General features: G+C 43.7%; 1 protein-coding gene across 1 annotated transcript in view; it reads left to right on the top strand.

The window, feature by feature from the left end:
• Positions 1 to 1,081: 1,081 nt before the first annotated feature.
• Positions 1,082 to 27,939, top strand: part of ABCA12 (ATP binding cassette subfamily A member 12) — a 121,278-nt gene continuing 94,420 nt past the window's right edge. Inside the window, exons 1-5 of the mRNA XM_083702351.1 lie at positions 1,082 to 1,360; positions 12,278 to 12,371; positions 21,443 to 21,590; positions 25,661 to 25,749; positions 27,235 to 27,341. Coding sequence (XP_083558477.1) covers positions 1,292 to 1,360; positions 12,278 to 12,371; positions 21,443 to 21,590; positions 25,661 to 25,749; positions 27,235 to 27,341 — 507 coding nt within the window. The 5' untranslated portion in view covers positions 1,082 to 1,291. The remainder of the gene's footprint in view (positions 1,361 to 12,277; positions 12,372 to 21,442; positions 21,591 to 25,660; positions 25,750 to 27,234; positions 27,342 to 27,939) is intronic.

Consider the following 27,939-nt stretch of genomic DNA (forward strand, 5'->3'; position numbering starts at 1 on the left):
ATTCGTGGCTTGGTGAAATGAATATTATTGATTGGCCACTGTGTTACCACAGTAACTTATGACTAAGGCACACATTCAGGGCTTAGCCACACTTACCTTTGCTCTGTGCCAAAGGAGTAGCCAGGATTTTTGTTGTTGGGGGGCAGAACCTCAGATTCGTATTGATTTGTATTGCTTTTTATCAGTGGCATAGCGTGGGTTGTCAGCACCCGGGGCAAGGCAAGTAATTTGCACCCCCTAACCCTTGGATTTGCGCCCCCTAACCTGTGGATTTGCGCCCCCTAACCCTAACCCCCCGATGTTGCGCCTGGTGCGGCCGGCCCCCCCCTGCACCCCCCACGCTACGCCACTGCTTTTTATTGATTCCCCTCTTCCCCCCTCCGGCTACGCCCATGCTCTGTGCTTTCCAGGCTCAGATCCGCACTTTAAAACTCCATGTCTGAGCGCTCTTTCTTTTACCCCAGAGCTTTGCCTGCAAAAACAGCAACTCAGGTTTCCCACGGAGTGCTCTGATTTAGCAGTAAAGAGCAGGTTTTCACAGAAAAAGCTCTGGAGTAAAAGAGCACACACACTTGGACATGGAGCTTCAAAGCGCAGACCATGCCTGGAAGGTGTGGAGGAAAGGTAAAGGTGGGAAAACCCTCTGTCTTAATGATTAAGAAGGAGCTGAAACTATCCTGGCATCTATTCACATGCATCCCTAGGAAGAGCCACCATGGTCGTTTTTGTTTTAAGACAGAAGTCAGAGTCCCTGTTCTCTTTTATAGCACTCCCTGCCAACTTTATATGCATAGGAAAGCAGGCAAAAGAGTGAGACTGGACACACTGGCTTGTCAAGCTGGTTCCTGCCTCCTTTTCTTTTATGACTTATCTTCTGCAGGCAATATGTGTAGGTGGCAGGGAGTTCCTAATTGGGGAAAAGGTGTGCTGCTTATATCCCAGCAGAAGCATCTTGGAATGCCACCCATTTTTTATCACACAGGTACTGGAGGCAGCTCAAAGAGAGGGAGACAATATTATAATTAACTCAAGATTGTACTGGCTGGTGCTGCTCCCATTCCTTGCTCATTGGAGGAATAACCTGTTGCATTTGCTAGGAGCTATTGCAGAAGGAAAGGCAGCTGTGTGCACAGAGCAGAGACAGGTTGATGAGCAAGCTCCTGAGAGCTATGCTGCGCAGAGAAAGGTCACATTCAGAGTGGTGGGCCAGCGCAGCATAAGCATTTGGACACCTCAAGGAGGGGGGGAGAGAGAAGACTGAACCAGTTGGCTTTTGGAGGGAATTCCAAGGATGGCTTCACTATTCCAGCACCTGCGGGTGCTGCTGTGGAAGAACTGGCTGGGCGTCAAACGGCAAAAAGTAAGTATTTAAGAAATAATAATAAAATGAGAGAAAACCTTATATTCTTTGCAGGTTCAGACTGAGAAATGGCTTGTGACACTGATCAAAAAAATAAAAATTAAGGTGGAAGATATTTGCTGGTGGAAGAGCCCTGAGTAGGAATGTGGAGGTGTTACATTTTAGATCATGTTCAAAGGTGTGTTGCCTCAGAACAGAAGCAAAGTCTCAGTTGCCTTTATTTGGCCTGCTCAAATTGCTGTTGACTTTTTGTTCCTTAACGGTGATACTTGAGTGGTCTGGTCTACATGTGTAGCAGAATGAGGTGGCAATGAGTTGAAGTGTCGGAAAGGGCTGCTCAAGTGTAGGCTGCAGGTGGTGGGTCACGCTTATGTATGCTCACGTTTGTTAAAAATACCCTTTGCAAAGAGAAAACTAGCAGAGCAGTCAAAGGTCTGGGCTGGAGTCTGGCTTCAGTAGACTGCTTGCCCTTTAAAAAATGTAGAAGAATAGTCAAAGATTACTTGCAGTCAGAAGTGATACCAACCATTCTACCTCCTGGGAATTATGCCACCATATCCCACCATATCCCATCTCTTTCTGCTGTGTGTGTGCAGAAGTCGACCAGGCTTGCCATGCTCCTTGCACATGAACCAAACACTTGTTGAGGCTGAAAAAGGAGCAGTGCTTAACTACAACCTCAGCTGGAGGAAAAGTTACAAAAGGAAGAAAAAAACATCCTGAGGAATCAAGGTGGACTGCCTTTCATTGGTTCAGGACCTTTTAGTTTCCACTGCACCTGTTTCATAGGTATACCTATTTAGTGCTGTACTTATTTAGGACTGTACCTGTGCATCTACTTTCTGAGCAGGTGCTGCCCTGGACTGATTTTAGGAAAATTACTTCATAGCTGTACAAATTGGGCTGCCAGGATTATGCAAAACTTTCTCGGTAATTTCCCTCAAGAAACTTGGCAGTTTGTGAGCATTTGTATCATACAATGTGATGACAACTAAGCATTAAAATCTACTTCCTGAGTGGTAGTTTAATGTAGTGAGATATGTTAAAATTTAAAACCATTTCAGCAGGTATCTGTCTGCTTTTTTATTTTGGGAGAAGGCTAGGAGACTTTCAGCTCCATATTCCCTGATTTTCATCCAGTGAACACTGCCATTTTTATTTAAAATCAGGGTATCTTTCTTCCCTGTCAAATGTTAATGTGCATCACAGTCCATTCACAAAACTTTCCCCTCTGCACTCTGCCATCTGAAGGCTTAAAAAAACCCCTCTCTTCTATAATCCCCCCCCCTTACTGGATTGTTGCTCAACAGAGCTACTGCTTGTGATATTTGTTGGTCCTAATGTTGCCCCTTAAATATGTGGCAGTTGGTTATATTGAAGAGTCTTTCATCTGCCGTGGTTTGACTACATCAGCTCTACCCTTTGGGGATTCTGACTCAATGGGACAGATACAATGAGCAGGCAGGTGGAGGTGTGTGCCAAGGCAGGAATTCTGAGAGCTGCCTTTTCTTTTTCCTCTTCCCCACCCCACCCCGGCTTCAGCTGGCTAGATACCTCTGGGAAGATAAGCCAAGGTGAATTACACCAAACTCCATTTAAGGGTGGGGCTGCTGGTGGCTGAGACGCCCTCAGCCTGGCAGAGGGAAGGCAAGCCTTTTAAACAGAGTTTGAGTTACACCACCACTTTGGGTGGGTGGGCAGGACAGCCCATCTCTCAGACATCTGACATCACAATGACATCAGGATTAACAGGTGGATTATCCCGCCCACTTGTCAAACAGTGTTGAACTGTTGAACAGTGTTCTGGCCTGGTGGACCAAAAGAGCTCCCCACCCCTGTTCTCTATGGACCACCTTCTTCCACATGTTCCTTTCTGAATGCTCAGTCCATCATCTGAGCCCTGCTCCAGATTCCTTGGCTGTCCAAGGAATAAAACTTACTATTGCCACCTTGGTAACAATACGCCATTTGGAATGATGCCCTCCTGGTTGAGATTCATGAAGACATGATAGTTTATGGCTTGTTTAATAATATATTTATTGCATAAAATTTATATACCACATGACTGTAGAAAGAAACCTCAAACTGGTTTATAAAAAAGACAACAAAATAAAATTATTACTTAAAAAGTTAAAGCTGTAATTTAAAACATACAGGAAGTTAAAACCACAATAGAATAGACGAAAACAAACTTTCTAAGCATCTGGGTAGGTTTGTCCAAATAAGATTTTTGTTAAAAAAATTAATGGCTGTTTCATGCATTTTGTGGATTTGATTTGATTATATTGCTTTAAGCCCCTTCGAACTTCTTTTGGGTAAGGGGCATACAGGTTTGCACATGCACAGGCCTTGTTCTGTGCCCAATAAGTGCAGAGTGCCCTTTCCTGGCTGTTGTGGCCCATAGACTGAGCAAAATACTGAGCAAGGTTTTGCCTAGTATCCTCTCTGAATGATGTCCCATGATACCTTGCAAAGCTTATACAGTGTTATGTAGTGAAGTTTCACCCTGGGCCAGCAGGGGGATACTGTATATAGTTTTCACTCAGGTCTGTAGATAGTTTTCACTCAGGTCCGCGTCAGTTATTTTAGGCGGGAAACTCTGGGCTGTTGTTGCTACAATGTTGACAGCCGGCTGCCTATAAAAGCAGGCCGGCTGAGCTGTTTGCAGTCAGTTCTATTCCAGCTTACAAAATAAAGAGCTACTTGGAGAAATCGCTGTGCCGTCTGTTATGTCAACCCACAACTTTACATACAGTATACTGTAAGACTGCTTCCCCTGGAGCTCAGAGCTTCACTCCCATGCACCCCTGGGTTAGAGCCTTCACTGAGCCATTGCACTGCGCAGGGTCAACACAGTATAGGGGCCCTCCATAAGGGGTCTGAGGGGAGGATTGACCACGGCACCCCCAAGTTTGGGTTGGGGTATCTGCCTGGTTGGAATCTTCACCCTGTTTGCCCAGTGAAACCTTGTTGCTTGGCTTGCACCACGGCAAGGTTCAACACTGGCCAACTCCCATGAAACGGGTTTGGGATGGTTCAAACCTGGTGGACCCATTCCTCCAATGTGGGACTTATGGAATGATGAACTAATCCTAGGACCCCATGCCATGCCAACCCTTACCCTGCCTGCTTCTGTCAATAAATATTTGGCCTGATTTCATCCTTGTTATTTTGCTGGTCTCATGGGTCACATAATGCGCTTGCCTGGGCAATTGGAATATTTTGGTTTTTTAATCAGAGGCTTCTTTCAATGTCTATATAAAAAAGTCCCAAGGCCTATCTGAGTCAATTTTTGAGCAATTTCACACTTGAGACTTGGCTAGCCTTTGAGCCTTCCTACTATTTATATAAATATGGAATAAGCCTCATGTGAAAACACCCTGTGACACAGAGATTGAAATAAAACACAGTGCAAGAAGCAGGGATTTGTGTATGTTTGGATACCATCAAGTGCCATTTTGAAACAAGATGGCAGACTGAACCTTTCAGAACTGTACTGATTTCAACCACTGATTTCACAGCAGCACTTAACTTTTTGTTTCTTAGAATTCCTCCCCCCCATTTTTTTTATTGATTTTCACAAAACTATAGACACACTAACAACTAAAAAATCAAAAATCAAACCTTATTAAAACTAATCGTATTAACATTGTTAAGTGACTTCCTCGTATCCCCCTGGTTGGGTTTCAATGCATATCATTTTAACGGTTTTCCAAATCAAAATTCTTATATACTTAACTTGATCACGTAACATCATTCTTTCTTCCTAATTCAGCATTAAACATGTTAATTCATCATATTACTTATTTAAATATTCAGTTACTACATAAATAAGTATCCTTTTAAAGATTTATAAAGATTTATAAAATAACTCATTGCTATGCCCACTAATACTTACTACAGTGGTACCTCGGGTTACATACGCTTCAGGTTACATACGCTTCAGGTTACAGACACCGCTAACCCAGAAATATTACCTTGGGTTAAGAACTTTGCTTCAGGATGAGAACAGAAATTGTGTAGTGGCAGCGCAGCAGCAGCAGCAGGAGGCCCCATTAGCTAAAGTGGTGCTTCAGGTTAAGAACAGTTTCAGGTTAAGAACGGACCTCCGGAATGAATTAAGTATGTAACCAGAGGTACCACTGTACCTGTTTTCAGATTTGACACTCATTCTAATTTGTAGCAGAAAATCATTTGCTTGGTATAGGAATGAGGAACTTTTGGCTCTCAAGATATTGCTGAACTCTTAACTCTCCTTGCTGCCGTTCAGTAAGTTACTGGCTGGGGATGGTGGGAGTTGTAGAAGAGTTGCATGCCTGGGGACATGGGATGGAATTTGTGTGCATTCCCCAGCCCCCTTCCATGTTTTAAGCCCTTGCGCCTTCAGGTGAACATCAGAACAGGGCTGCTGTGTTACATGTAATACTAGAGTCCCTGAAACATCAGCACATGTACTTTTATTTTAACACTATGCTTCATTTTACTGTCTTCATGATCTCAGTAAGTTGGGTGGAAAAAGATTGCAGTCTATGCTACAGCAGCTGCAGTGCCGCTGCCCAATCTAATCGTCAGCCACGGCTGCCAGCTGTTTCGCACCCCAGAGCGATTGTTGGCCTTTGTATGCCATGTCTGCTCCACTATCCAGTGGGCTGGGGGCTGGGGGAAGTGGATCTGTAGCCGTGTTGTTATTGATTTTATACGGCTGCAGTTTCCTGCAAGCCACCTGATTGCATCATCTACCCAATCAAGCGAATCTATAGCTGTTTCTATGATTTAAGCTATCACTGAGAGCAGAAAAATTCTCTGTATGGGTAGTCTCAGCACTACGCTGCCATTGTGCCCACTGGCAAACCACATCCATATTGCAACTTTTATATAATTCACCACTTTCCAAATAGTTTACTGGGGCACTGAGACAAAGTCCCAGATATTACTGAGCAAGTGACTTTAAAAAAATAGGCATATAAGAGCTCAAATGCTAGATTGTCTTAGTCATACTGTCCCTGTTGTGTGATTGGTTGGTTATTCATTTGTGCTGTGTGTTTCAATCAAAATGGGTCCTATGACCATAATGAAGACATTTATTATTTTCCTTAGAATACCTGTGCCTTAAAACATTTTCCATGTTTTTTAATTTGTTGATTTCCCCTTCATTGAGCATGTATGACAACATAAACCAATAAGAGAGTAAAATGTAGAGTTGCTTGAGCATAAAGCAACATCTGAGCTATGGGGAGGTTCCTCCTCAAGTGAAACAACATGCTTTCTAGCCAATGGACAAGGGGAAATGTGGACAAGTCCCTAATGGCACATTTTGCTGCAACTGGTCGACAAAGAGCAACTGGGAGGGTCAAGGAAGTTAGCAGCCCAGTTGTTTAAGCTCCAGCCAGGGAGTCAAATTCCCTCTTCCCTCCCTTTGGCTGTCTTTCAGAACGGGCATGAAAAACACACCCAAAAGGCTGTCACATTTTCAGTGGGGACAATAGGATTCCCATAAACCTCCCTCCCACCCTACTTTGTTTAACTCAGTACCAGAAAGACTGGGGTGGGTTGGGGTGGAATTCCTGAGTTAGACTGGGATGCTATGTATAAAGTTGGGTGCCTCCCCACCCCCTACCAAACTCTATGGGGTTCCAGGCACTCACCCAGGGTCTGTCTTCCTTTGGAGAATTGAGACACAGTGGAGAGTGTCATAGCTTTAAGAAATATGGCTTATTCACCTATTTACACCTTCATTCTGCATGAAGGGAGTCCAGATCTTACAGCATGAGGAGCTTGTCCCCCACAGCAGCGCAGCCATGGAGTCTGGTATCTCTCCCAGCCAGCCTTCAGCCAACCTGCCCAAGATGAATCCCAGTCTTTATTCTTCCTTCTTCTTCCCATAACAACCTGCTAAAAACTCTCTTTTTACCTCATACCCAGTTACCCTGCCAACCTTCCAAAGCCCCAGTGTCTGTTCACACCTCCGGGCAAGAGGAAGGACAGTTTTATTGCATTGGCAATGGCTCCCAATGGCCCTGTAATGTTTCTTAATGGCCCTAGCTTGGCCAAGTCATTTTTCATAGACTAGCCCAGGAATTCCTCTGCAGCTTATATTTCCCCCCTTCACATACCAGCTAATCAAAATCCTATCATTTATTAATTTCTAAGGTGTTTTTTTTTGGGGGGGGGGTTCCCCTTCCAAATCTATAACATGTTCTGTCATGTCAAAGTCTGGTGGATTCTTTGAAACAGAAGAAATCTCTTGGCTGATTTGTTGTTTTTGTAAATTAAGGCTAGATTGTACAATATATTTCACTACTTTCTTTCCTTATGGGTGAAGTTCATTTATCTCTTGATTGGAAACTCATCTGGTATCCAAAGAAACAAAATGTAACTTCTGGTTTGTACAGGGTGCCAGAGATCCATGAGTTTCCAGTTCGCCCAAGTCAGCTAGCCCATTGCATGGAGAAAGCTAAAACTATCACTAGGATGATTTCCCATAATTCACTTGGCCTTCCCTCAATATATGTCCTATGGCAGGCATAAGCAAACTTGGGCCCTCCAGGTTTTGGGACTACAATTCCCATAATCCCTAGCTAACAGGCCCAGTGATCAGGGATGATGGGAATTGTAGTCCCAAATACCTGGAGGGCTGGAGTTCGCCTATGTGGCATGCCTGGCCTATGGCTCAAGTTTTAACTGCTTTAGAAACAAGGATATTTTCAAGCTCCCAGTTTCCAGTTACACCTAGTTTTATAGATGCTAAAATCTTGTAAAATTTTAGAAAACCACCTGAGAAGCAAAGGATTGGAATAATGTGCACCCAACCAAAGGAAAGAGACAGCTATGCCACCCCAAAAAGACACATTTGGGAACTAATATACAAGCTGCAATTAGCTGTGATATGAGCTTGAGCTTTGAGCTGGAGACTCATGGTTTATTGCTTCAACACATAAGTGAAGCATGAGGAGTACCAGCTAGCAGCCAACTACATTTGCAATATGGGGAAGTATTAATGCTCTTCTACTTTACACGGATATTGTAAAAATAACTGAGAAAATGTGCACAAAGTTCTTTTACTGTGAAGATGCACAGTTTAAATATTATTGTTGTTGCCATGATAACTATGGAAGAAAGGGGTATTTTTGATCCATTGCAAGTGAATTGAAGCCGCTTCAGTGGCTGCTCCAGCTACTATTTCCAGGAGCTTCCACTTCTTTTTCTATGAATGTTGCTTAACAGTTCATTTTCAGAGACATTAACAGTTCTGTATCATTTTCAGAGACATTTTTCTGCCTATATAAAATCAGTTTGCATTGCTTGTAGGTCCCTGTGATAAAAAAAGAGGCTCAGGAGTTGATTTGCCGTGTGCTGGTGTAGCACCCTGCTTGTGGTTAACGCTTAGCTGGAATGAAATATTCAACGCAGCAATAGAGAAATTAAAATAATAATTTATTTGTCGGACAAATAAATGAGAGGCACAGTGGTATATGGTTACCAAGCTCTGGCCTGCTCTCCTGCCATTATGGCCAGCACTTATATTTTCTCAATCCAGCCCCCTTTCTCCTCCTTTGTCCATTCAGCCTGGCTGAAATTCCTATTGGCTGTTTGCTAGAACCAATCATAAAAGATACACCCATTTTCTATTACCTTTTATGGGAGACAGAGAGCTATATTTTCTTGTATTTATAAATGGCAAACAAGTAGCCATTAACCTCGACAAGGCACCTTAATTACCAGATCACCTTTGGCCCCTCTTGCCCTATTCCCTGCAAAACAGATGGCTAATGGTTCTCATTTTATCTGAACAGATCTTTTGTTCACCTTTTCACACACCATCTATGAAAGAGCTCCTTCTTTGCAGGTCTTTAAGCAGAGGTTCACAACCATATGTCAGGAGTGCTTCCGATGGCGTTTCCCGTCTGGCAGGGGTTTGGACTCTATGGCCCTTGTGGTCTCTTCCAACTATTACTTTCTAAATCCTTTGCATAATTACATTTAAGCCAATATACTTCATACATTAACATAAGATAAATAACTTCTTAAAAGGAAAAGAAATCTTTGCAGAGTAAAAAATCTCAAGTTTAAAAAGAACAAGGAACAGCTTAAAAATGGCTCTTTACTCTCTCTCTTGCTAGCCAGATGCTGTTTCCATTAGCCCTTGCCGTTTGCCCTGTGGCTCAAGTTTAATGTGAGGCTTAATTGCAGCTTAATTGTATTCTGCAATTTGTATGGTCAGTGTGACCTTTTGTTTCCAGCCTTTTTATGACCGCAATAAACCAGAGGGCCTCTCTGGCCAAGAGGATGAACATCTGCCAAAATCTTAGCCAGCCTAGTTCCTGCCTGGCATGAAACATTTGTGAATTTGAGCTCATTTTCAAGATACAACCTTGATCAAAATATAAGCCTTGATTAAAATATAGGATTTGATCAGATGCATCACTGGTGTAAATTAAATAAGAATTCCTTGCAGGCTGTGTAGCAATATAAGAAAATATGGGGTTTTCACTGATCCTCTAACTGTTCAATTAGGATAATATCTCAAAAACTATTATAGAATTAGTTTAAAATTTACCAGTGCTCTCAAGGATTGAGACTCTCTGGGGAACCTTCTATGGAAGCCAGGCTTACTTGAGTCTAGAACAGGGGTCTGCAACCTTTAAGACAAAAAGAGCCACTTGGACCCGTTTCCGAAGGAAAAAAAACTGGGAGCCGCAAAACTCGTCATGATAAAAATAACTTTTTTGTCACTTTTTTTTATTATTTCTTTGTTTGACCCCTCAGAATTACTCCTCCTCATAGAAATAAACGTTAAATTAACAAGTTACCTTTTTGTGTGTGTGTGTTCTTCACTCCCCTTCAAAACAGTGACCAGCGTACATGCCCCCTTTCAATGCAGTGACCAGCGTACATGCCCTTTACAATGTAGCGGGCAGGCGGGAAGGTGACGTCGGGACAGTGCGTGACTAACGCACGCACCGCCCCCATGCGACGTCACAGCCAGTACAGCGCCCGCCACAGTGGGGAGTGTCGGGGCGCACAATGCGCCTCCTCCCCTCGCTAGTATCCGCCCCGGAGCCGCGGTAAAGGTGTAAAAGAGCCACATGCGGCTCCGGAGCCGCGGGTTGCAGACCCCTGGTCTAGAATGAACTTAGTCCACTTACTTATTTTATTATTTGATTTATATACTGCCTTTCATCACAAGCTCTCAGGGCGGTTCACAGAATAAAATACAAGGTAAAAACACAAGTAAATAGTTAAAAGAAAACCAACAAACAATAACCCCCTCCTACAAGCACATTTAAAGGGCTGTAGAATATTAATCAGGCTGGTTGAAGAGGAACAAGGAATTTAGGAAGCTATGTTTCACTGAGTCAGACCATTCAGGGCCAGCCCACCCAAGAAGCCTCAGGCAGCAGGATCCACAGGAGCAAAAGCTCCAGTCAGTGGTGGAGGAAGGGGGGGCGGTGGAGGCGGTGTGACCCGGGTGTCATCCCTGAGGGGGGTGACATTGCCGCCCCACCCCCTGGACTCCCACCGCTCACCATGGGTGACATCCCCTGGGACGCTCGCCGCAGGCGCTGCCCTGGGTGCCGGAGCAGCTAGCTGCTCCTCTGGCTCCAGCCTCCAAGAAATGCAGTTCCTGCAGCTGCTGCTGCTGTCGCTTGTGATGGCCTGGGAATCCGATTCAGAGGCTGAACCGGAGGAATCCCAGCCTGCACAGGAGTCCCTGCCTCCAGGGCCGGCTGAACTGGGGCAGGGCCTTGATTCTGAAGCGCCTGCACCTGTGCCGGATCCTCAGGAGCAGGCACCAGGTGAATCCATTCTGGCCCCAGAGGTGGTTGAGGATTCAGTGCCTGCAGGTGAGTCTCCCCCTGGGCCCAGTAACCCTTCAGCCTCTCCTGAACTGCAGAGGCTCAGGGCAGAGAGGCGAAGGGAACTGGTTTCTCCCAGGAGGAGTGCTCGCCTTAAGGCCAGGAGAGGCAGGTCTCCTGGGGGCCAGGGCCGCCCCTGGCCTCAGAGAAGATAAAGGCCAGTCAGCCCGGTCCCAGGTTGCGGGAGCAACGTTGTTGTTGAGTACGTGTTCCTGCCTGGACCCAGACCTGACCCTCCAGTGTTCCTGTCCCCGCCCGGCTTCCTGCTTCGGACCTCGCCCCGCTCCTTGTGAACTGTTTCCAGGCTAGTGACTACGCCAACGGTAACCTTCCCCCCGGGACCAGCACATCGCTGCTGCATGCTTCTTGGAGACCCAATCTGCTGCCTCCTTGGCAGTGCCTCCCCACCCTGCTTGCTACAGTGGCCTCTTGGCAAATAGGAGGCTCAGCTTGTCTCCCCCACCCCTATGGGGCTAATGTCTGGGGTCTCCTGGGCTCTGCACCTGCCCAGTGTGACTCAGACCAGGCCCCTTTCAGCCCTGCAACAGCCTTTGACTCCCACTTCAACCATTGGTGAAGGTTGTTTCGATTCCGCCCTTGTTCCTGATCTTCACTCACCCCTTCTTCCCTTGTGGTGGCAGCAGGAGGCACCATTTTGTGCTTCGTCTCAGGTGCCCAAATGGCTTGGGCTGGCTGTGAGACTATTGGTCCAATTGGTCTAGCCAAGTATGATCTACACTGGCGAGCAGTGGCCACTCAATGTTTCAGGCAGAACTTTTTCTTTCTACCTGGAGATGCTTTTACCTGAACCTGGGATTTCTCTCTGCAAGGCAGATTCCCTACCACTGAAGGCTAGGACAAGTAGGACCACAAACAAACAAGGTTTCTAGTGATTATTTGTGAATGCATTGGATTCTGGTAGAAGGAGAATTGGAAAGCTGATGTTTGATATACCGTATGTGTGTGAGTTGCTTTGTTGAACAGATTTTCCTTTTATGTTACTGACATACACTTTTAACCATTTAACAAGGATTCATACTGCTGTGCTTCTCTCTCACAGGTTTGGTCATTCACATTAATTGCATGGCCTGTGTTTTTATTCATCCTTATGGCCATCATACGAACCAGATTTCCTCCAGAAGCCCAGCCAAACTGTGAGTAACTTGATCCCCCTTTAAAGATGGATATGGGATTTGTATTGCTGTAGAAAAGGCTCAGGTCCTTTACTTCTAGAAGCTTTAGCTATTTGAAGATAACTATCATTTCTCCTCTCAATCTCCTCTTTTCTGGGCTAAACATACTCTGGGAAGAAAAAGCTTTTAATAGTTTCTTAGATACCATTGTCCCAGAAGAGTGTTTTCTGTCTACTGCCTCTCTCCCCAATCTGCCTATTATCAGCAAAGTTAGGTGCCCAATTTTGTGTGATGGTTTTGTCAATGGGGACTTTATGCACTGATTCTAAGCATAATTTGGGAAGTGTAGAGGTGCCACACCCTCTCCTTTTGGATGACACCGGCATGTGTGTGAAATCAAAAACGCTTAAGAGATAATCTGAATTTACTATATTCAAGGTCAGGTTGGTATAACCTGTTTGCTGGAATGTTTCTTAATAGTTTCTTCAGCATCTCTCTTTCAATTTACGCTCACATAGAGCAAGCTATTTATTTTGCAGGCTCACCTGGAATTGTAGGAACAAGGAACAGTGCCTGTAGCAGCATGAAACTAGTTGAACAAGATCCTTCTCCTGTTAGCTAATAGTTTCTGGTCTCTGCATGATATTAAAAAAAAAATATAGCAATTGTACAATTCAATATTGAAGTAAAACACTATACCAGAATATTTTTCTAACTAATCCTACACTTAATCCAAACTGACATTGTAGAACTTAGTCTCAATGGTCACTGCTGGACACTTCCAGCATTAGCTGCAGTTGGGGAGTTCAACAGGGACAAATAAACTGCATGGCTACAGTTCATCTTTAAGGGCTCAGGACCCACGTTAGTCTGGCAATTTCCAGCTAATCACAGCTATGACAGGTTTGACATCTTCCGGAGCAGAGGAAGATGGTTATGTAGAGTGGAAGGTATCACCAAATTTTCCCATCTCCTTATTAGAAAGAATTGGACCATGGACTTCATTTCTTTGCTTACCAGAGATGGAGGGCTGGGTAATCTTAAAATAATAAACTGGGGGTAGTATAACTGCACCATGGCAGGTGTCTAAATTTGATGGGGCAGGGAGAGGAGCTACTTAATCTTTTTACATTGGACATTTGTCTGCTAAAAACCCCACCCAGCTGCTTTGCTCCCTGGAGGAGAAAAAACCAATGCAGGCTTGGGATGCTCCCAGACAGGAGGCTATTGTGGAATCAGCGCTGCTCATGCACACAAGCTTTTTTGCAGTGACTAAAAGATGTTGTCCCCAAAATGCCATTCTGCACTTCTTATTTTTGGTATGTTTAATTCAGATGATGCCTCTTACTGTGGGGAATCCAATCAGGAGAAATAGCCATTGTATATCTTCGGTAACCACTAGTGTGGAAGCTCATTAGAACATTTTTGGAAGGGGTGGTGGTGGTGGTTTGTCATGTGTCTGCTGGTGTTTCAGTTGGCGGCTTCTCATGCAGTACCCTTACTTCCATTTGTTCCTCACCTGAGCATGACTTAGTCATTTTATCTCAGCAGCACCCAATAACACTCCTCTCCCAATTTCCACTGTTTGCTAGACGTTCGTATACCAACAACCCAGCTCAGCAGAGCTGGTCTCTCAAGATCTCCACACTGTAAAGTAGCAGATTACCTTGGAGACTGTAACTGTAGTATTCCTAATGTTTTTAGGCATGACCAGCCCCCCTGTCCTCCCCAAAACAAACAGAAATGGGTTGTGTTATGAAATAAGAAGACATCTACATATTTTGGAGATTACCTAGAGGGCCAGAGTCATTCATGTTGTCTATGCTTGCAGAAGATAGCCAGGTTACACCTGCTGTTTTCTTGCTCCGGGCAACTAAGCCTCAGCTTGGTGTGCTTCCCCTCCCACACCTCTTCCTCCCCACTGTCACCAATGCTTTCCCCTCTCCTTTCTCCCTGATCTGCTGTTGTGCCAGGGCTATCCATGCCACACTGAGGAAGGGGTCCTATGAGTGTACCACCATCATTTTGCTGTGATGGTGGCAAAGCTTGTAAAGTTAAATTTTAACAGGATTTGCCTCTGTCATGGCTAAGGGGCAGTGGCACAGGTAACTTCCAGGGTCTCCTCACCTACACTGCCTCACCCTCAGGAAGGGGCACAGATCCACTACCTATCCTGAACCGCTACCTGGGGTGTGCATCAAGGTTAAAGCCCCACGGTTCCAAAACCTAACTTATGTAAGTTATTTTCAGGATACATGCATTCAGAACTTTAAAGCACTCTGTTACTGGAATAATCAGCTCCTACCTATTATATGCCAGTCCCTGCCCTCCCCCACTCCCAGCTCTGTATCAAGGAAACTCAAATTCGCTGTCAAATTTAAAATTATCATAGTTTATGTACTTTGTGTTGCAGAATTATTCTCAGTTTTTGAATTTTTAGTCAACAAGTGTACTATAGTGGCGTGTAGAATGGGATATGTCAGGACTTGCAAGGCAGCATGTGCAGAAGAACTTATCTTGTCATGAGAGTGAGAAACGAATGGTATTGGACTCTGGACAGTTTACAGTGAAAGTTAAAACCATATCATATGGAGAAAAAAGACATCAGTTCAATGTCTAGAACAGAATAAAACAGCAGCTGAATAAAACCAAAGTAAAACCCGAAATGGTGAATAAAAACACCAATGAGTTATTCTGGCACTTATGGTAGAAAACTCCACAAGGACCTCACTCTGGTTATAAAATAAATAAAAGAACTATCACTTTGCTACCCTTTCATGATACCCATAACCAGCTGCCTGAGGTGGTTGCCTCACTCTACCAAATGGTAGAGCCAGCTCTGAATGCTATGCAATGCAATACTGGGACCTTGCTCTCTATGAAGAAGTAAATCTGTGCCTAGGCTATACCAGCTTACAGATCTACAGATAGAAAACTACCATGTATTTAAAGAGATACAATAAAGAATAAATTTCCAAGAAGGGTTAGAAATATGAACAGCAGTCAAAAACACTACTGCAAATATATATAATTAAATGGGTAGCTTAAAAAGGATATGCAGGGGGAAAAAAGAATAAATAAAGAACCATGGAGAGGTGGAGGTAGAAGTCCTTTAAAAGAAATAAGAGAATGAAAATGTAAGATGTGTATACTAAGTTTGTGAAAATGCATAAATAAAAAATTAAAAAGGAAGAAGACTAGTTTTCTGTGTCCACCTGCATTCTAAAATAGTACAGCCTAGAGGCAGATTTACTGTCTCAGTGAGCACTAGACCCTAAGCCTCATTGTGAAGATAAAGGTTTGGGAAACATGCTTAAAGATTATGATTTTCAGGACCAAGAACGGGATGTGTTTGAAGGCTCAGTTCCACTAATTTTATTTTCAACCTCAGTTGACAGCCAGTTTTAATTTCTTAGATCCGTCATACTTTACTAGATGCTAGAAAACAGATCCTGAAGTTATTAGAAGTACAAGAATGGAGGAGTGAAGCAGCATTTTTGAGGGATTGTTTCTCTCAGCCTCTAAGCAAGAGCACCTGACTTTCTGGGATGCATGAGAAACTGCGCAGGAAGAAGCACTGGGTGTGAGGTGCAGTGGGAGGAAAATGTAGGTCTCTGCTTCTTCCACAGCATCCCAGAGATCAGTGAAGAAATTTGCGTATGACCTGGAAGCGGAATTGATCTGGGTGGTGTGGGCAGAAAGGCAGTCCAAGCGCTGTGGTGGCAAGGAGGGGAAGCGTTTCTGGTGCATAGAAAGAAAGATCTAATCAGGAACATACTCCCTTGCTTAATGTTGGGAAGTTGAAGATTCATTTAAAAATAAATTCTAATAATGATAAAAAATACCCTTTAAAAACAAACATTTGTGATCAACAACTCTGAAGAAAACCATAGCTAGTGTTACCTAAGTGTGTTATCCTCCTAAAGCAGAGTTGTCCAGCCTAATGCTCTCAGGTGTTTGAATTATAGTTCCCATTATTCCTGACCATTGTCCATGCTGAGCAGAGCTAATATAAATTGCCTGGAGGACACTAGCATAGAGGAAGGCTATCCCCAAACATGGCATTTTCAGTCTTAGACAGAACCCGGAACACATTGTCTGTTGCCATGTTTTCCATTGCTAGTGACCAAGGTGAGTTTCACCCTCACAGTACAGTATTAATGTGGGATATCTCAGCTCCACATTTGTAAAGTAACAGGTTGTCTGAGGGGTTCTGTGTCTGCTTGAACAGCTGCAGTGGCGTAGCAAAGGGGGGCAGAGGGGTCATTGACCCGGGTGCAAAATTTCAACACTTGGTGCTGCCTTAATACAGGCGTGTGCTTCTGTCACTGGGTCCGCTGAAAACAGCTTCTCCATGAGAACCAGGAAGTGTCAGCTTCATTCTGGAGCTGATAGAGTCTGGGAATGAGGCCAGAGAAAGAGAGAATGTGGGATGTGGGAATGTGGGAAGGAGGAGGGCCAGCCTGGCTGCCTGACAGAGAACAGAGAGCCGGCAGCAGATGGCGACAGTAACCTGATCCCTGAGCATAGTGGACAAGGAAAGGGGCGCCAGAGCAGAGATACACAGACTAACAGTTTCAGCTCATAAACAGAGGGAGAGAGGCCGGAAATAGCCAGCCCCCAAACTCGAAGGCGTGAAAGGGTCAGTGAGAGGAGGGGGAAAGAGCGAAAGCGAAAGGGCTTTTTCCCCTGTTGGAGGAAGAGGAAGGGGCAGAGTTTAGACTCGGCAACTGCTAACCTGGAGTCAGACACGGAGTGAAGGAGTGATTTATGTGTTTGAGCAATAAACCTGAGATAATTACTACCAGTGTCTTGCTTCGCTTCTGTGGGAGAGCCAAGCCATTACAGGAAGTGACCTCCACAGACAACAGATCGACTTCTCTTTTCTTATCTCTGTGGCTATGATCTCCTGTGTGATGTGGATGCAATTAGGCAGTTGCATGTGCATGCGTATTCCATCCTTTTCCCTCCCCACCCCTGCAAGGTCCCAGACTCTGGCAACACATGCTATGCCACTGAATAGCTGTGCAGTTACAGAACAGCAGACGCCTAAAGCTTGTGCATCTCCAAGCACAATTCAGTGTGCTGATTTTAATCTACAAAAGCCTTTTGTGTTTGGGATTAGGGCTGGACAATGTCAGGTTTTCTACATCACAATGTATTGCTAGGCAAACATCATGATCTAGTGGTACATTGCGATGTTCAAAACCCTGCTTCCTACCACAGCGCTGAGGCATCAGGGTGAGATCGCCAAGGTGGTTTCAGCCCAGCGCCTCAAAGCGCCAGGGAGGAACAGCTTCATGCTCACCATCTAGCCAACCCCATCCTTCTCCACCTTGCATGAGAGCGTTGGGGCTGCTCAGCTAGAGAGCACAAAGCCTCCCGCTCCTCACCTGAGTAGCCCCAATCCTTCTCCAACTTCCATGCGAGCAGGAGAAGCATTAGGGTTGCTCAGCTAGGGGCGTGAAGCCTTATGCAAGCCGGAGAAGCATTGAGGCTCCTTCAGCGGGGGGAAGGGAGCACTTTAACAGAGCCCCCACCCCGCCATTGGCTTGCACGAGCCAGCGGCAGGCTGGGTGCTCCATTAACTGCTCGGCTGACGGGAGCGGCAACCATGCGCCCCTCAATGGAGCAGTTTCATGGAGCCTGCACGCCACCACCAGCTCATGTGAGCCAGTGGTGGGTCAGGGGCTCCATAAAACCTTGTAGCTTGCATCTCCATCTGCGTTGGTATGAGGGCAGAGTGGGATGGTGGCTTCACTCCACGGTATATCACTAACTGCTGTCGCTCCTATGTCCCTCTGCTTCCAGCACCCGGCTACAGCTTGTTTCTCTTTTGGTGCACTGGGCACTGGTGGTAGAGGAACTCAGGAGTGGCAGCGGATTCACTCGCAATATACTGCTGAGTGAAGCCGCCATCTCAGTCTGCCCCTCAATACATTGCCCAGGCCCACTTGGGGTCAGGGTCCTTAAAATAGTAGTTTTGAGTGCTGGAGACTTGGGAGACAGATTCTCATCCCTACTCAGGAGTGATGCTTGTTATGAGGATAAAATGGAGAGAGGAAGAACCATGTGCCCCACCTTGGAGGCCTCCTTCAAATAGAGGTCTGACAGCCCTTAAGGAATCTCCTCAGTGGTCAAAATAGTTAGAGATTCCTGCCTTAGACTGCAAACTTAACTTTCTATGAAGTTTCAATGAACTCAGAGGGACTTCTGAATAAACATGTGTTGTGTTGTGAGAATCTGAAACTGATGTTCCTATGAACTGCTATGTTCTTACTTGCTATTCTGTTCCTTATCTTTTGGTGGAACAAAATTTTGCATTTAACCTTGATTTAATTTTTAATTTTCCTGTATTTTTTGTATTTAAAGCCATTTGAGTGTTTTATATATATTTTAATTCCCCCAGTTTTATACTCTCTCCTTGTTGTTGTTTCAGGGATTGCATATTGGACACTCTTTGCTTTTATTTGTTGGCTACAATTATGGTTTTTCCTGTATTTTTCTTATTGTATATATAGATTTTTCAGTCATGGGACAGAAAGATAGAGTAGAAATGCTTGCATAAACAAAACTTACTGTCCTTACATGATATAAATAGCAAACCCCGATGGTTTCATGTTGCAACCACCATCAGGAAAACCTGCAAATAATCTATCTATCTATATCTCCAGTTTCTGAACCCCTTTGTCCACAACTGATGTTCTACCCTAAGAAGGCACTAATTAACTGCTTTGTCATTTTAATGTTATGTTACTTTAATTACATCTGAATCCACTTCTAGAACAGGAAGGCAACTGTGCAATCATTGTTGCTTTGCTTTCCAACAGTCATTAATTAATAGGTAGACTTCATTTGCAATTTTCAACTCTAAAGCAGAGTTAACACCCCATAGTCCTCTCCTTTATTAATATAAAGGACTATGGAGGAGTAAACAAGTCGTTTCTGGCTGAATTCTCAAGGGTCATAAGAAGAATCCTGCTGGAAGAGGCCAGCATCCTGTTCTCACAGTGGCCAGCCAGATGTCTATGAGAAACATGCAAGCAGAACCATTTGGGATTCCCGGCACCTGGCATTCAGAGGCCTAGAGCCTGGATAGTGGAGGCAGAACGTGGTCATTGTGGCTGGTGGACATTGATAGCCTTTTGCTCCATGAATTTATCTTGTTGGCACCTGTCTGTCTTGGGAAACAATGGAGGAGTGTGCCTTCAGGGGTGAAGTCAAACTGTTGGAGAGTTACAGCGCCTGTTGTGGCTGTAGAGACTGATATGGGAGAGATTTATGTTGTAGCTGGGCCAGATGCTCTCAAAGCCATCTAACTGGTGGCCATCGCTTCCTCTTGTGGACTCAAATTCAACAGTTTAACTACATGCAACAAAGGTGGAGTTTTTTTGGTCTGCCCTGAACCTTCCAAGATTCAGCTTTGCTGGATGTTCAGGAGTTCTAGTATGACAAGGGAGAAAAGCTTTTCTCCACACCATGCCAACTAGGCTAAACTAAATGAGCTCTTAGCAGACCTGAATATTTACACATGAGCTTTCCTCAATTGAGAGTATGATCTAAGTGTGAACTCACCCCTTCCTTACTTTCCCCCCAGCAGGGACAGACTTTGGTAATATGGCATCCTGAGTGAAGACAAAATTTGGCAACTCTCATAAAGATGTCTTATTTTCGCAATAATTCATTTTGGTACAGTTGCTTTTTAATGGATCTTCTCAGTAGGTACCCCATATAAATATATTATTGTGTGCCTCTTTGTCTTGGTGTCCTTTGTGGGGGAACCACTTGCACTGCCCTAAATCTGCCGTTGCTCCAGCCAGATTCCAGTACCAAAAGGGAGCTGGCTGAGGGTAGACTGCAGGAGAAAGAGAGGTGAATAAGAGGAGGTTGGTTCAGCACATACCTGATATGCACTTTAAACCATACCACCACACGTGTGATTGGGATTAACTCATATTTAAAATATCAACGATAAAGACATAGATTTTAATGACTTTGGATGAATACTTTTTCTGTGCACCATTTAGTCAGCTTTTACAGTAGGGTGTAATAGAGTTCATAGTGGGGGGAAACCTTGGTGCATTGCATCCAGAAAACCAGGCAAGGATAAAGTAACCTGGGAAACAGAATGCCAAATGCTCATCAGTCCATTACACTTAATCATCATCATCATTGTTTACTTGTATGCTGGCTTTCCACAGTTAAACCAAGCTCTGAGCAGCTTGCAACATGAAAAGATTTACATAATCACAAAAATATAACAAAAGTTTTAATAGCCAATAAATTACATATCAATAGGTATGCAATAAAATTAAGTGATCCCTGCATAAGTCATAATAAGGGCTAACAATAATCAATCTTAAAAATACCCCAAACAACAAAATTAAGCATCTCCAAAATTAAATCTTGACCTCAACAAAAAACCCCAAACAATACCCCACACCCTGTCTCTAGGTATCCTGAGAAGCAGGTCCTGCTGGACTCACAGCGAAGGTGGCCTCTGGCCTTTTCAGCAGCCAAGTGGAGTCAGTCAGGCCTGGCCCTTCGAGGCCAGGTGCAAAGAGGCCAGCAAGGCAAGGAGCAGGTCTGGCAGGACTAGGAGCAAAGAATAGTATATGATATGTTATAAAGTTTTCTAGAACAATCTGAGTGGCTATATCCACTCTTGTCTCTTCTAGTCTTCCTTGATTTATTTTGTTCATCCTGGACCTGGGCACTTCTTCTGTACTCTGTATAAGACAGGCTCTAGACCATGCGCAGGGGGTCCTAAGCTGCAGGACCCTCTCCAATGGAGCCTTGAATGCATGGAGAACAGGGCTGGGAAGTCTGACCCCCTTGATCTGGTTGGCCATCTGCACAAGGCTTTGTTTACTTCTGCCCTTCGAGGTGGCCGCTGGAAAAAAAATATCACTCTTCTTTGTACTTAGATTTGCTGTCAAAACCTTCATTTCTAATCTATGTGTGGTTCTGTTTTACTTATCTTCATTATCAGAAACTTTTAATAATAAAAAAATGGAGCATAATTTTTCACTGATTCTCATGCATACCACCAAGCCATACTGATTTGTACCTATTTCTTGCCTACTTTCCAGGTTATCTGGCCCCCCGGAACCTTCCCAGTGCAGGTTTCTTTCCATTTCTTCAAACTGTGCTTTGTAGTTCAGATGCCAGGTGCAAAAGCACACCATATACACCTGAAGACCTGCTACCAAAATTGAATGGTGTATCACCCATAAACAGGTAAGGGAGTAAGTCCTCTTGTTACATAAGAAGGGGGCCAAGTTCTCTTCTAATGGAGGGTGGGGGCAAGGCAGCTGGGAAAACCCCTTGCCTGATGAACAACAGAAAGTATTATTTTTCCATAATACAATAAAATTAGAAATAAACAAAGAAGTGAAAAAGACAATAGAAATAAAGAAAGGGAAAAGAGAAAGAGAGAAGAGTAAGATGAAGCAAACAAAGGTAAAACATCAGCAAAAGGTGTAAGAGAACTTCCATGTTCCTTATATAGTAATTATTTTAAACCTTCAGTCCATACAAACATCCATCTTCTCCACTCTCTGTTGAACAATATTTCCTTTAAATCAGGGTGTCTCAGAATCATTCATTTCTTCTTCCTACATTTCTTTTTCCAAGATAGGTTCTGTAATTATGTTAACCATTTTTTTTACCTCTGTTAATTCTGACCACCATGACTCCATATTGCAGAATACTAAATTCTTACATCCATATCCATGTTAAAGTCTCTCCATTGTGATCACACATTAGATCAACATTCCATTTTTACTTCCTATTATAATCTGCTTGTTCATGCCCAGTTCTGTATGTTCAGTTCTATTTCCTATTATATTCTATTTCCAGTTTTGTTTATGTTTATGGTGACATCCTGCTCTCCTGCTCTAGCACTTTTCATTTTTGTTTTTTCCCAGTCTTTTTCCAGAGAGAGTACCATAACTTTAATACCATCATTCTCTGAATTCAGATCATATGCAGAGTACTTTTTCTCTGCTAGAACAGGCCAGTACTGAAGTCCCAGATCTTTCCCCCCTTCTCAACTCTATCAGCACCAAGTTCAAATACCGTAATTCTCAAATTCACCATTTGTGATTTTATTTTTTACTTCTCCAAATCCTTGTGTGGGAATCATTTCCATTTCTGCATCACCGTCTGCTTCTTTCCGTTTAATTATTTATTGATCCAGTCCTGCCAACATTTCATCAATTTGGTCTGAAGCCTCTGTGTATTCCTCCTTTCCATTTCCATTTCCATTTCCGACCTCATATTACTCTGGCTCATTTTCCCCCATCATTCCCTTTATCTTCATCAAAGATTGATCTGATCATTTTAAATTATTCATCCATCAACTGCTGAACAATACCAACAGTCACTGGGTCATCCAAAGGTACCATATTGGGTGCTTTTAATGTTCTAGATCTTATTAGACATTAAATCCACCTTAATGCTCCCCCTTAAAAGTCCTGGACTTCTGCAGCTGTAACTGTGTTATTTCAAAAGCAGATTCTTGCCTGCCTCCTTTCTCACGGCTAGTTATGGCTGCATCACTTTCTATTTCCCCGGTTCTTTAGTGGCAAGAAACAAAGTAAAAGGATTGAGGATTTCCTATCATCTGATTTAATTTTTGTTGTCTACCAGAAATCAGCCTGTCTGCTTTGCTGTAACTCTTTAACAATTAGTTTCCTTTCTCTTTTTTCAGCCACAAAAGGTAGTACTCACAGATTTTCAAATTATAAATTTCCCCAAGCAGATGGAAAGGGGATGTGTGATTCTCATCACAGTTTCATTGTACCAAATATGTTTTAAAGGGCTTTTAAAAGAGAGGGTGAGATTCTTTTATTGGCATTGCTCCTTAGCTTGCAAGCTCTTCCTTGCTCCTGCCCAAGGTGCAGGCAACAGAAAAACAGCGTTGATCCAAGTGTCTTGAGGATAAATCCTAGGTTACTCTGTCTCCAGAGTGAGTAATAGACCCAGACTATCTGTCTGGCTATTAACAATCCCCACAGAGCTAGCGGATAGCTCTCTGAATCGCCACAACTCTCTCAACTGTAGGAAGCTAGCCGGGCTTGATTAGCTTTTAATACTTGCTGCATCCAGGGATCAGAGGGATCTGGCACATACAAACACATAACAATAGTATCAGCTTGCAGCAAAACTAAGTGATCAATTTTATCAAGCACATTCCTTGCTCCTCTGAGACTCTCTCTTAAGATTTGAAATATCAATCAATTTCTTTATTCGACCGATAGTCAGAAATAAAACACAGAAATAAAACACAATACAGAATTATGAACTAAAACATCATAGGGGTACATGAATAAGGTAGGGCCACAGCACTAAACCTCTCACAGATAACCCACATCAAGGCATTCAATTGTACGTTTCCGATGCTTGAGTGCCAGGAAAAGGAATTTAGCCACTGACAAAGTTGTTTTCCTAGAAGACTTATTTAGCAGATATGCTGTCTGCTTTCCTCTTTGCCGGGAACTGAGCTGGGGTAAATATGGGGTTATAAGATACTGTCTTAAATCGTTGTAGAAGGGACAGCTCAGTAAAATGTGCTCTGTGGATTCTACCTCACCCAACACACAATGGCATAATCTCTGGTCAAATGGGACTCCTCCATATCTTCCCTTCAGAACCGCCGAGTCAAGAACATTCAGCCTAGCCGCGGTAAATAGTCTGTGGTATTCCACGTAGTGGATATCCGCCAGGTAGCGAGCTGGAGCAGCTCGGTACATCTGTTCCCCCAGAAACAGCCCTGGTTTCACACGGGCTATGTCCTCCTGTCTCGCAATATCCCTTAATCTTTGGGCAATCACCGCCTTTGCGTGGCTATACGTCATGGACTCTATATAAAGGGAGGACAACCCGCACTTCTGCACTTCCTCCACTATCTCCCCTTCCCATGGAGATTTAAAGTTATCCCTCAGAATCAAGGGGGCCAAACCCACCGGTCTGAAACAAAGCTTAAGCCAAAGCCATAACTTCGCTTTCAGGGCCACATACCTAAAGGCTTGACAACCGGTTTCCAATCTCATGATCACAACATCAGTCTCATGATTTGAAATATTTTGATGTAGACCACGCACAGGAAGTTTACCTTACCCCAAGTCTGACCACCTGGCTCTGTTGTCTGCACTGATTTGCAGTAGCTCTCCTAGGTTTCAGAGAGGAGACATTCCCAGCCCTACCTAGAGATGCTGAGGGTGGAACTTGAGGCCTTCTGCATGCAAACCAGGTGCTCTGTCACTGAGTTTCATCTATTCTGCACCCAGAATCTCCTCTACAATACTCTAACCCTGCATCCCTGCCTAAGGTCACATGGAATGTATACACCAAAGAGAGTGGTGGACCATCACATGGTTGACCCTGATTTTGTGGTATTGGTCAATTAACTTAGATAGGATTCATGAGAGATTCTTATAAGGTCTTGAAAGAGAAAGGTGAGGAAATATGATAGGAGAGTTAATTGTGAATTAAAAATCTCCCAAACTGCCCTCCACACACCTGGCTTTTATGAACAAATCACTCGAGGTTTTAGCCCAGAAGTGGCAAAACTTTTAGAGTTAGAGAGCTGGATTCTCTCATGGCAACCTTCTAGAGCAGCCTTTCTCAACCTGTGGGTCACCAGATGTTGTTGAACTACAACTCCCATCACCCCTAGGTCAGAGCAAGGTCAGAAATCAGGGATGATGGGAGTTGTAGTCCAACAATAGCTGGGGACCCACAGGTTGAGAACTGCTGTCTAGAGGCTGCATGCTCATAGTGAGTCTTGGTTAGCACATTTTGGGGCTTCTGCTGATTCCTTGTGGTTGCAGGGGCTCTGCATCTTGTCTTTAAGATTGTGGTTAGACTTGCTGTTGTTCCCAGTCTTCCTTTCATCCTGCTCACTTCTACCAGCATTTGTCTCAGTTAAGAGCTGCCATGTGCGCTGGCTTGAACTGTTGCACCTGCAACATCCTGGGTGCTTCTGCTATACCGTTGCAGCATTACCTTGTGATGGAGCTGCATTCTTGGATCTGGCCCTATCCTCTTTTTGCCTTACCCTATGGGAAAGACCACCGGGGGGAAAGCAAATAGCTTGTCCGTAGTGGAAATAACATCAAGATTGGTTCCAGAATGGTTCTAAATAAAACAACAACCCATTGCTTGAAATAAAGGCAGTGCTTTATCAAGAAATTCACATTTTGGTGGGAAGAACTTGGCCTGAGTGGTTGAATGCCAGGAGCTTCAGTGAAGGGGTAACTATAAGTGATGATGCAGGATTCTTCTCACTCCTTTTTCCTTATCAGAAAACAGAGAAGGTCAGCTAACCCGGAGAAGGACAGCCATCCATCATCCCAGAGTGCTGATGTTCCCAAAAGCAAGAATGGTTCATTGGGTAGGTTATTTGATTCTATTAAGAGTTTAGCAAACTTCCTCTCTTACCTGCAGATAAATGTTATAACCATGGAGACGTATTTGAACAAGGCCCAGGTGAGTTCTATTAAAACAATTGCTTTGTTTTCTTTGGGTACTTGAGTGAGTAAGCAATTATTTTAAGCAGCTGAGGATATCTTAGTAACAGCAGAAACCTATATACATGTATATGCAAAACTTCAGTGGGACTTATTCCCAGATATGTGTGCAGTCTCATGTCCTGCAAGCTGCAAAAAGCTCAGTAGGACTTGATTCCCAGGAGGTCATTGATATGATTGTGCTTTATTAGTTAAAACTATTCAGAATAGTTACAGGTATGTGCCTTTATATTAGGGTTGCCATACATCTGGAATTTCTCAGGCATTGTTGGGATTCGGCTGTTCGAAACAATGTCCAGACGTATGGCACCCCATGTTGGAAGTGTATATTTCAGTAAATTTGCTTAGAAATGGCTCAAACAACTTTGGCCCTTTCTCCTTCCATGTCTGCAAGGGGGGGGGGAGAGAGAGAGAAAGAGAGAGAAGGGGGAAGAGGCAGCAGCCTCTGCTGCTAGCGCTGCCTAAGCAACCACTCACATTTTCTGTGTTTTAATAAAGTTGTGGCCAAAATTATGCCAAAAACCTAAAACAAAAATTATGTATCAATTGTGTTTTTCTTGGGGTGTCTTGGGGACCTCAACACACAAAACTAAAGTGCCCTTCCTTCTACTCACGTATCCTCATTGGCTGGATAGGGAGCCAAAGGGAAAGTGAAAGTGAAATTTCTCAGGACTCAGACAAAGGCAGAAAATCAATTTTCTGAGCCATAAAAATTTGTTCAGGACTACGGCAAAGTCAGTAAATTGGTTTTTTAAGCCATAAAAAATTGTGGCTCCCATAGTCCAGTTTGAAATCAGATAGATAACAGGCTTGCTTAAAGTGGCATTAAGGGAGAAAGGAAGTTCTGCTGAAGAAGAAACCCCTTTAAGTGAATGGGAGTTGTTTTAGAATCTTTGTGGGAACACCTTGGATGGCGCGTGACATGAGGTTGTTCCCTGGGGAAAACTGCAAGGGAGGGGAAATCCTACCTTTACTTTGAAGCATTGGGAAGGAAGTGCAAGTGTGTGGCTGTTGGCTGGATAATTACCTTGATTCAGGCTTCTAAAATCCGCAGGGGATGACTGTTCAGCTAGCTAGCAATTGTATGATTCCATGGTGCAGACAGTGGTGACCATCAGCTCCCTTATTCAAAGGCAAGAACATGATTCTCCCAAAACAAACTGGTTACTACTGGTTTCGCACCACAAACTGCCTTACCAGTTATTGCTGCTTGGAGTAATGGACTATGACAGCTACATTTATCCATGCCAAACAGAGGCACTGTTTACCTTACGTAGGAGGCGTCATAAGCTCACATTCTTTGGCAGATTCAGCATTTGAAATTTGTATATTTTTTAAAATCATTGCAGGGCTATTTGATTCAACAGTCAATCTGAGAAGCATTTCTGAAAATATTTCCTCATCAGCCAGCCATGCCAGAATTAACTTGCTCAACAAGATTCTCAGTCTGGGAGAGGTAATTTCTATATTCGCTTTAATGAAATCACCTTTGGAATACCATTTTGTTACGTAATATCAGTGCGTGGGTTTATTTTAATAAGAAAATGCAAGCATGTTTCTAGTTTCCAAAATTGCTATCTCGGTGTGTTCAAATAGCAACAGATCTTATTTTAGATTGTTCCATGGAGATCTGGTACAAATAGATGTGCAATTGAATGTGATTTTGAGGCATCTAATCATAAGCCTGCATTTTTATCAAAGCTTATATGTTTGATCAGGGCTTGTATTTTAAAATGAGCTTAAAGATTTTCAAATGTTTCATGCCAGGCAGAAGACCAGCTGCCTAGAGAACCTTGGCAATGTTTATTCTCCTGGACAAGGGGGCCCCCTGATTTATAGCAGAAAACAATTCTCAAAGTCGTAAAAAGGGAATTACAGGCTGAGAGCCAAGGTTACACTGACCCTACAAATTAAGGGTTGGTAAATAGTAAAATGAGCCATATCTTCTTCCTAAGGTTAAAAAGGCCAAGAGCAAATGGAAAAGAAAGCAACTGGCTGGAAGGGGAGTGTAAACAGAAGAAGAGGCTTTTTTTTCCTCTTTTATTTTGAGGCTG

The sequence above is a fragment of the Podarcis gaigeae genome (assembly GCF_964106915.1).
Source record: "Podarcis gaigeae genome assembly, chromosome: 1".
In the NCBI taxonomy this organism is placed as follows: domain Eukaryota; kingdom Metazoa; phylum Chordata; class Lepidosauria; order Squamata; family Lacertidae; genus Podarcis; species Podarcis gaigeae.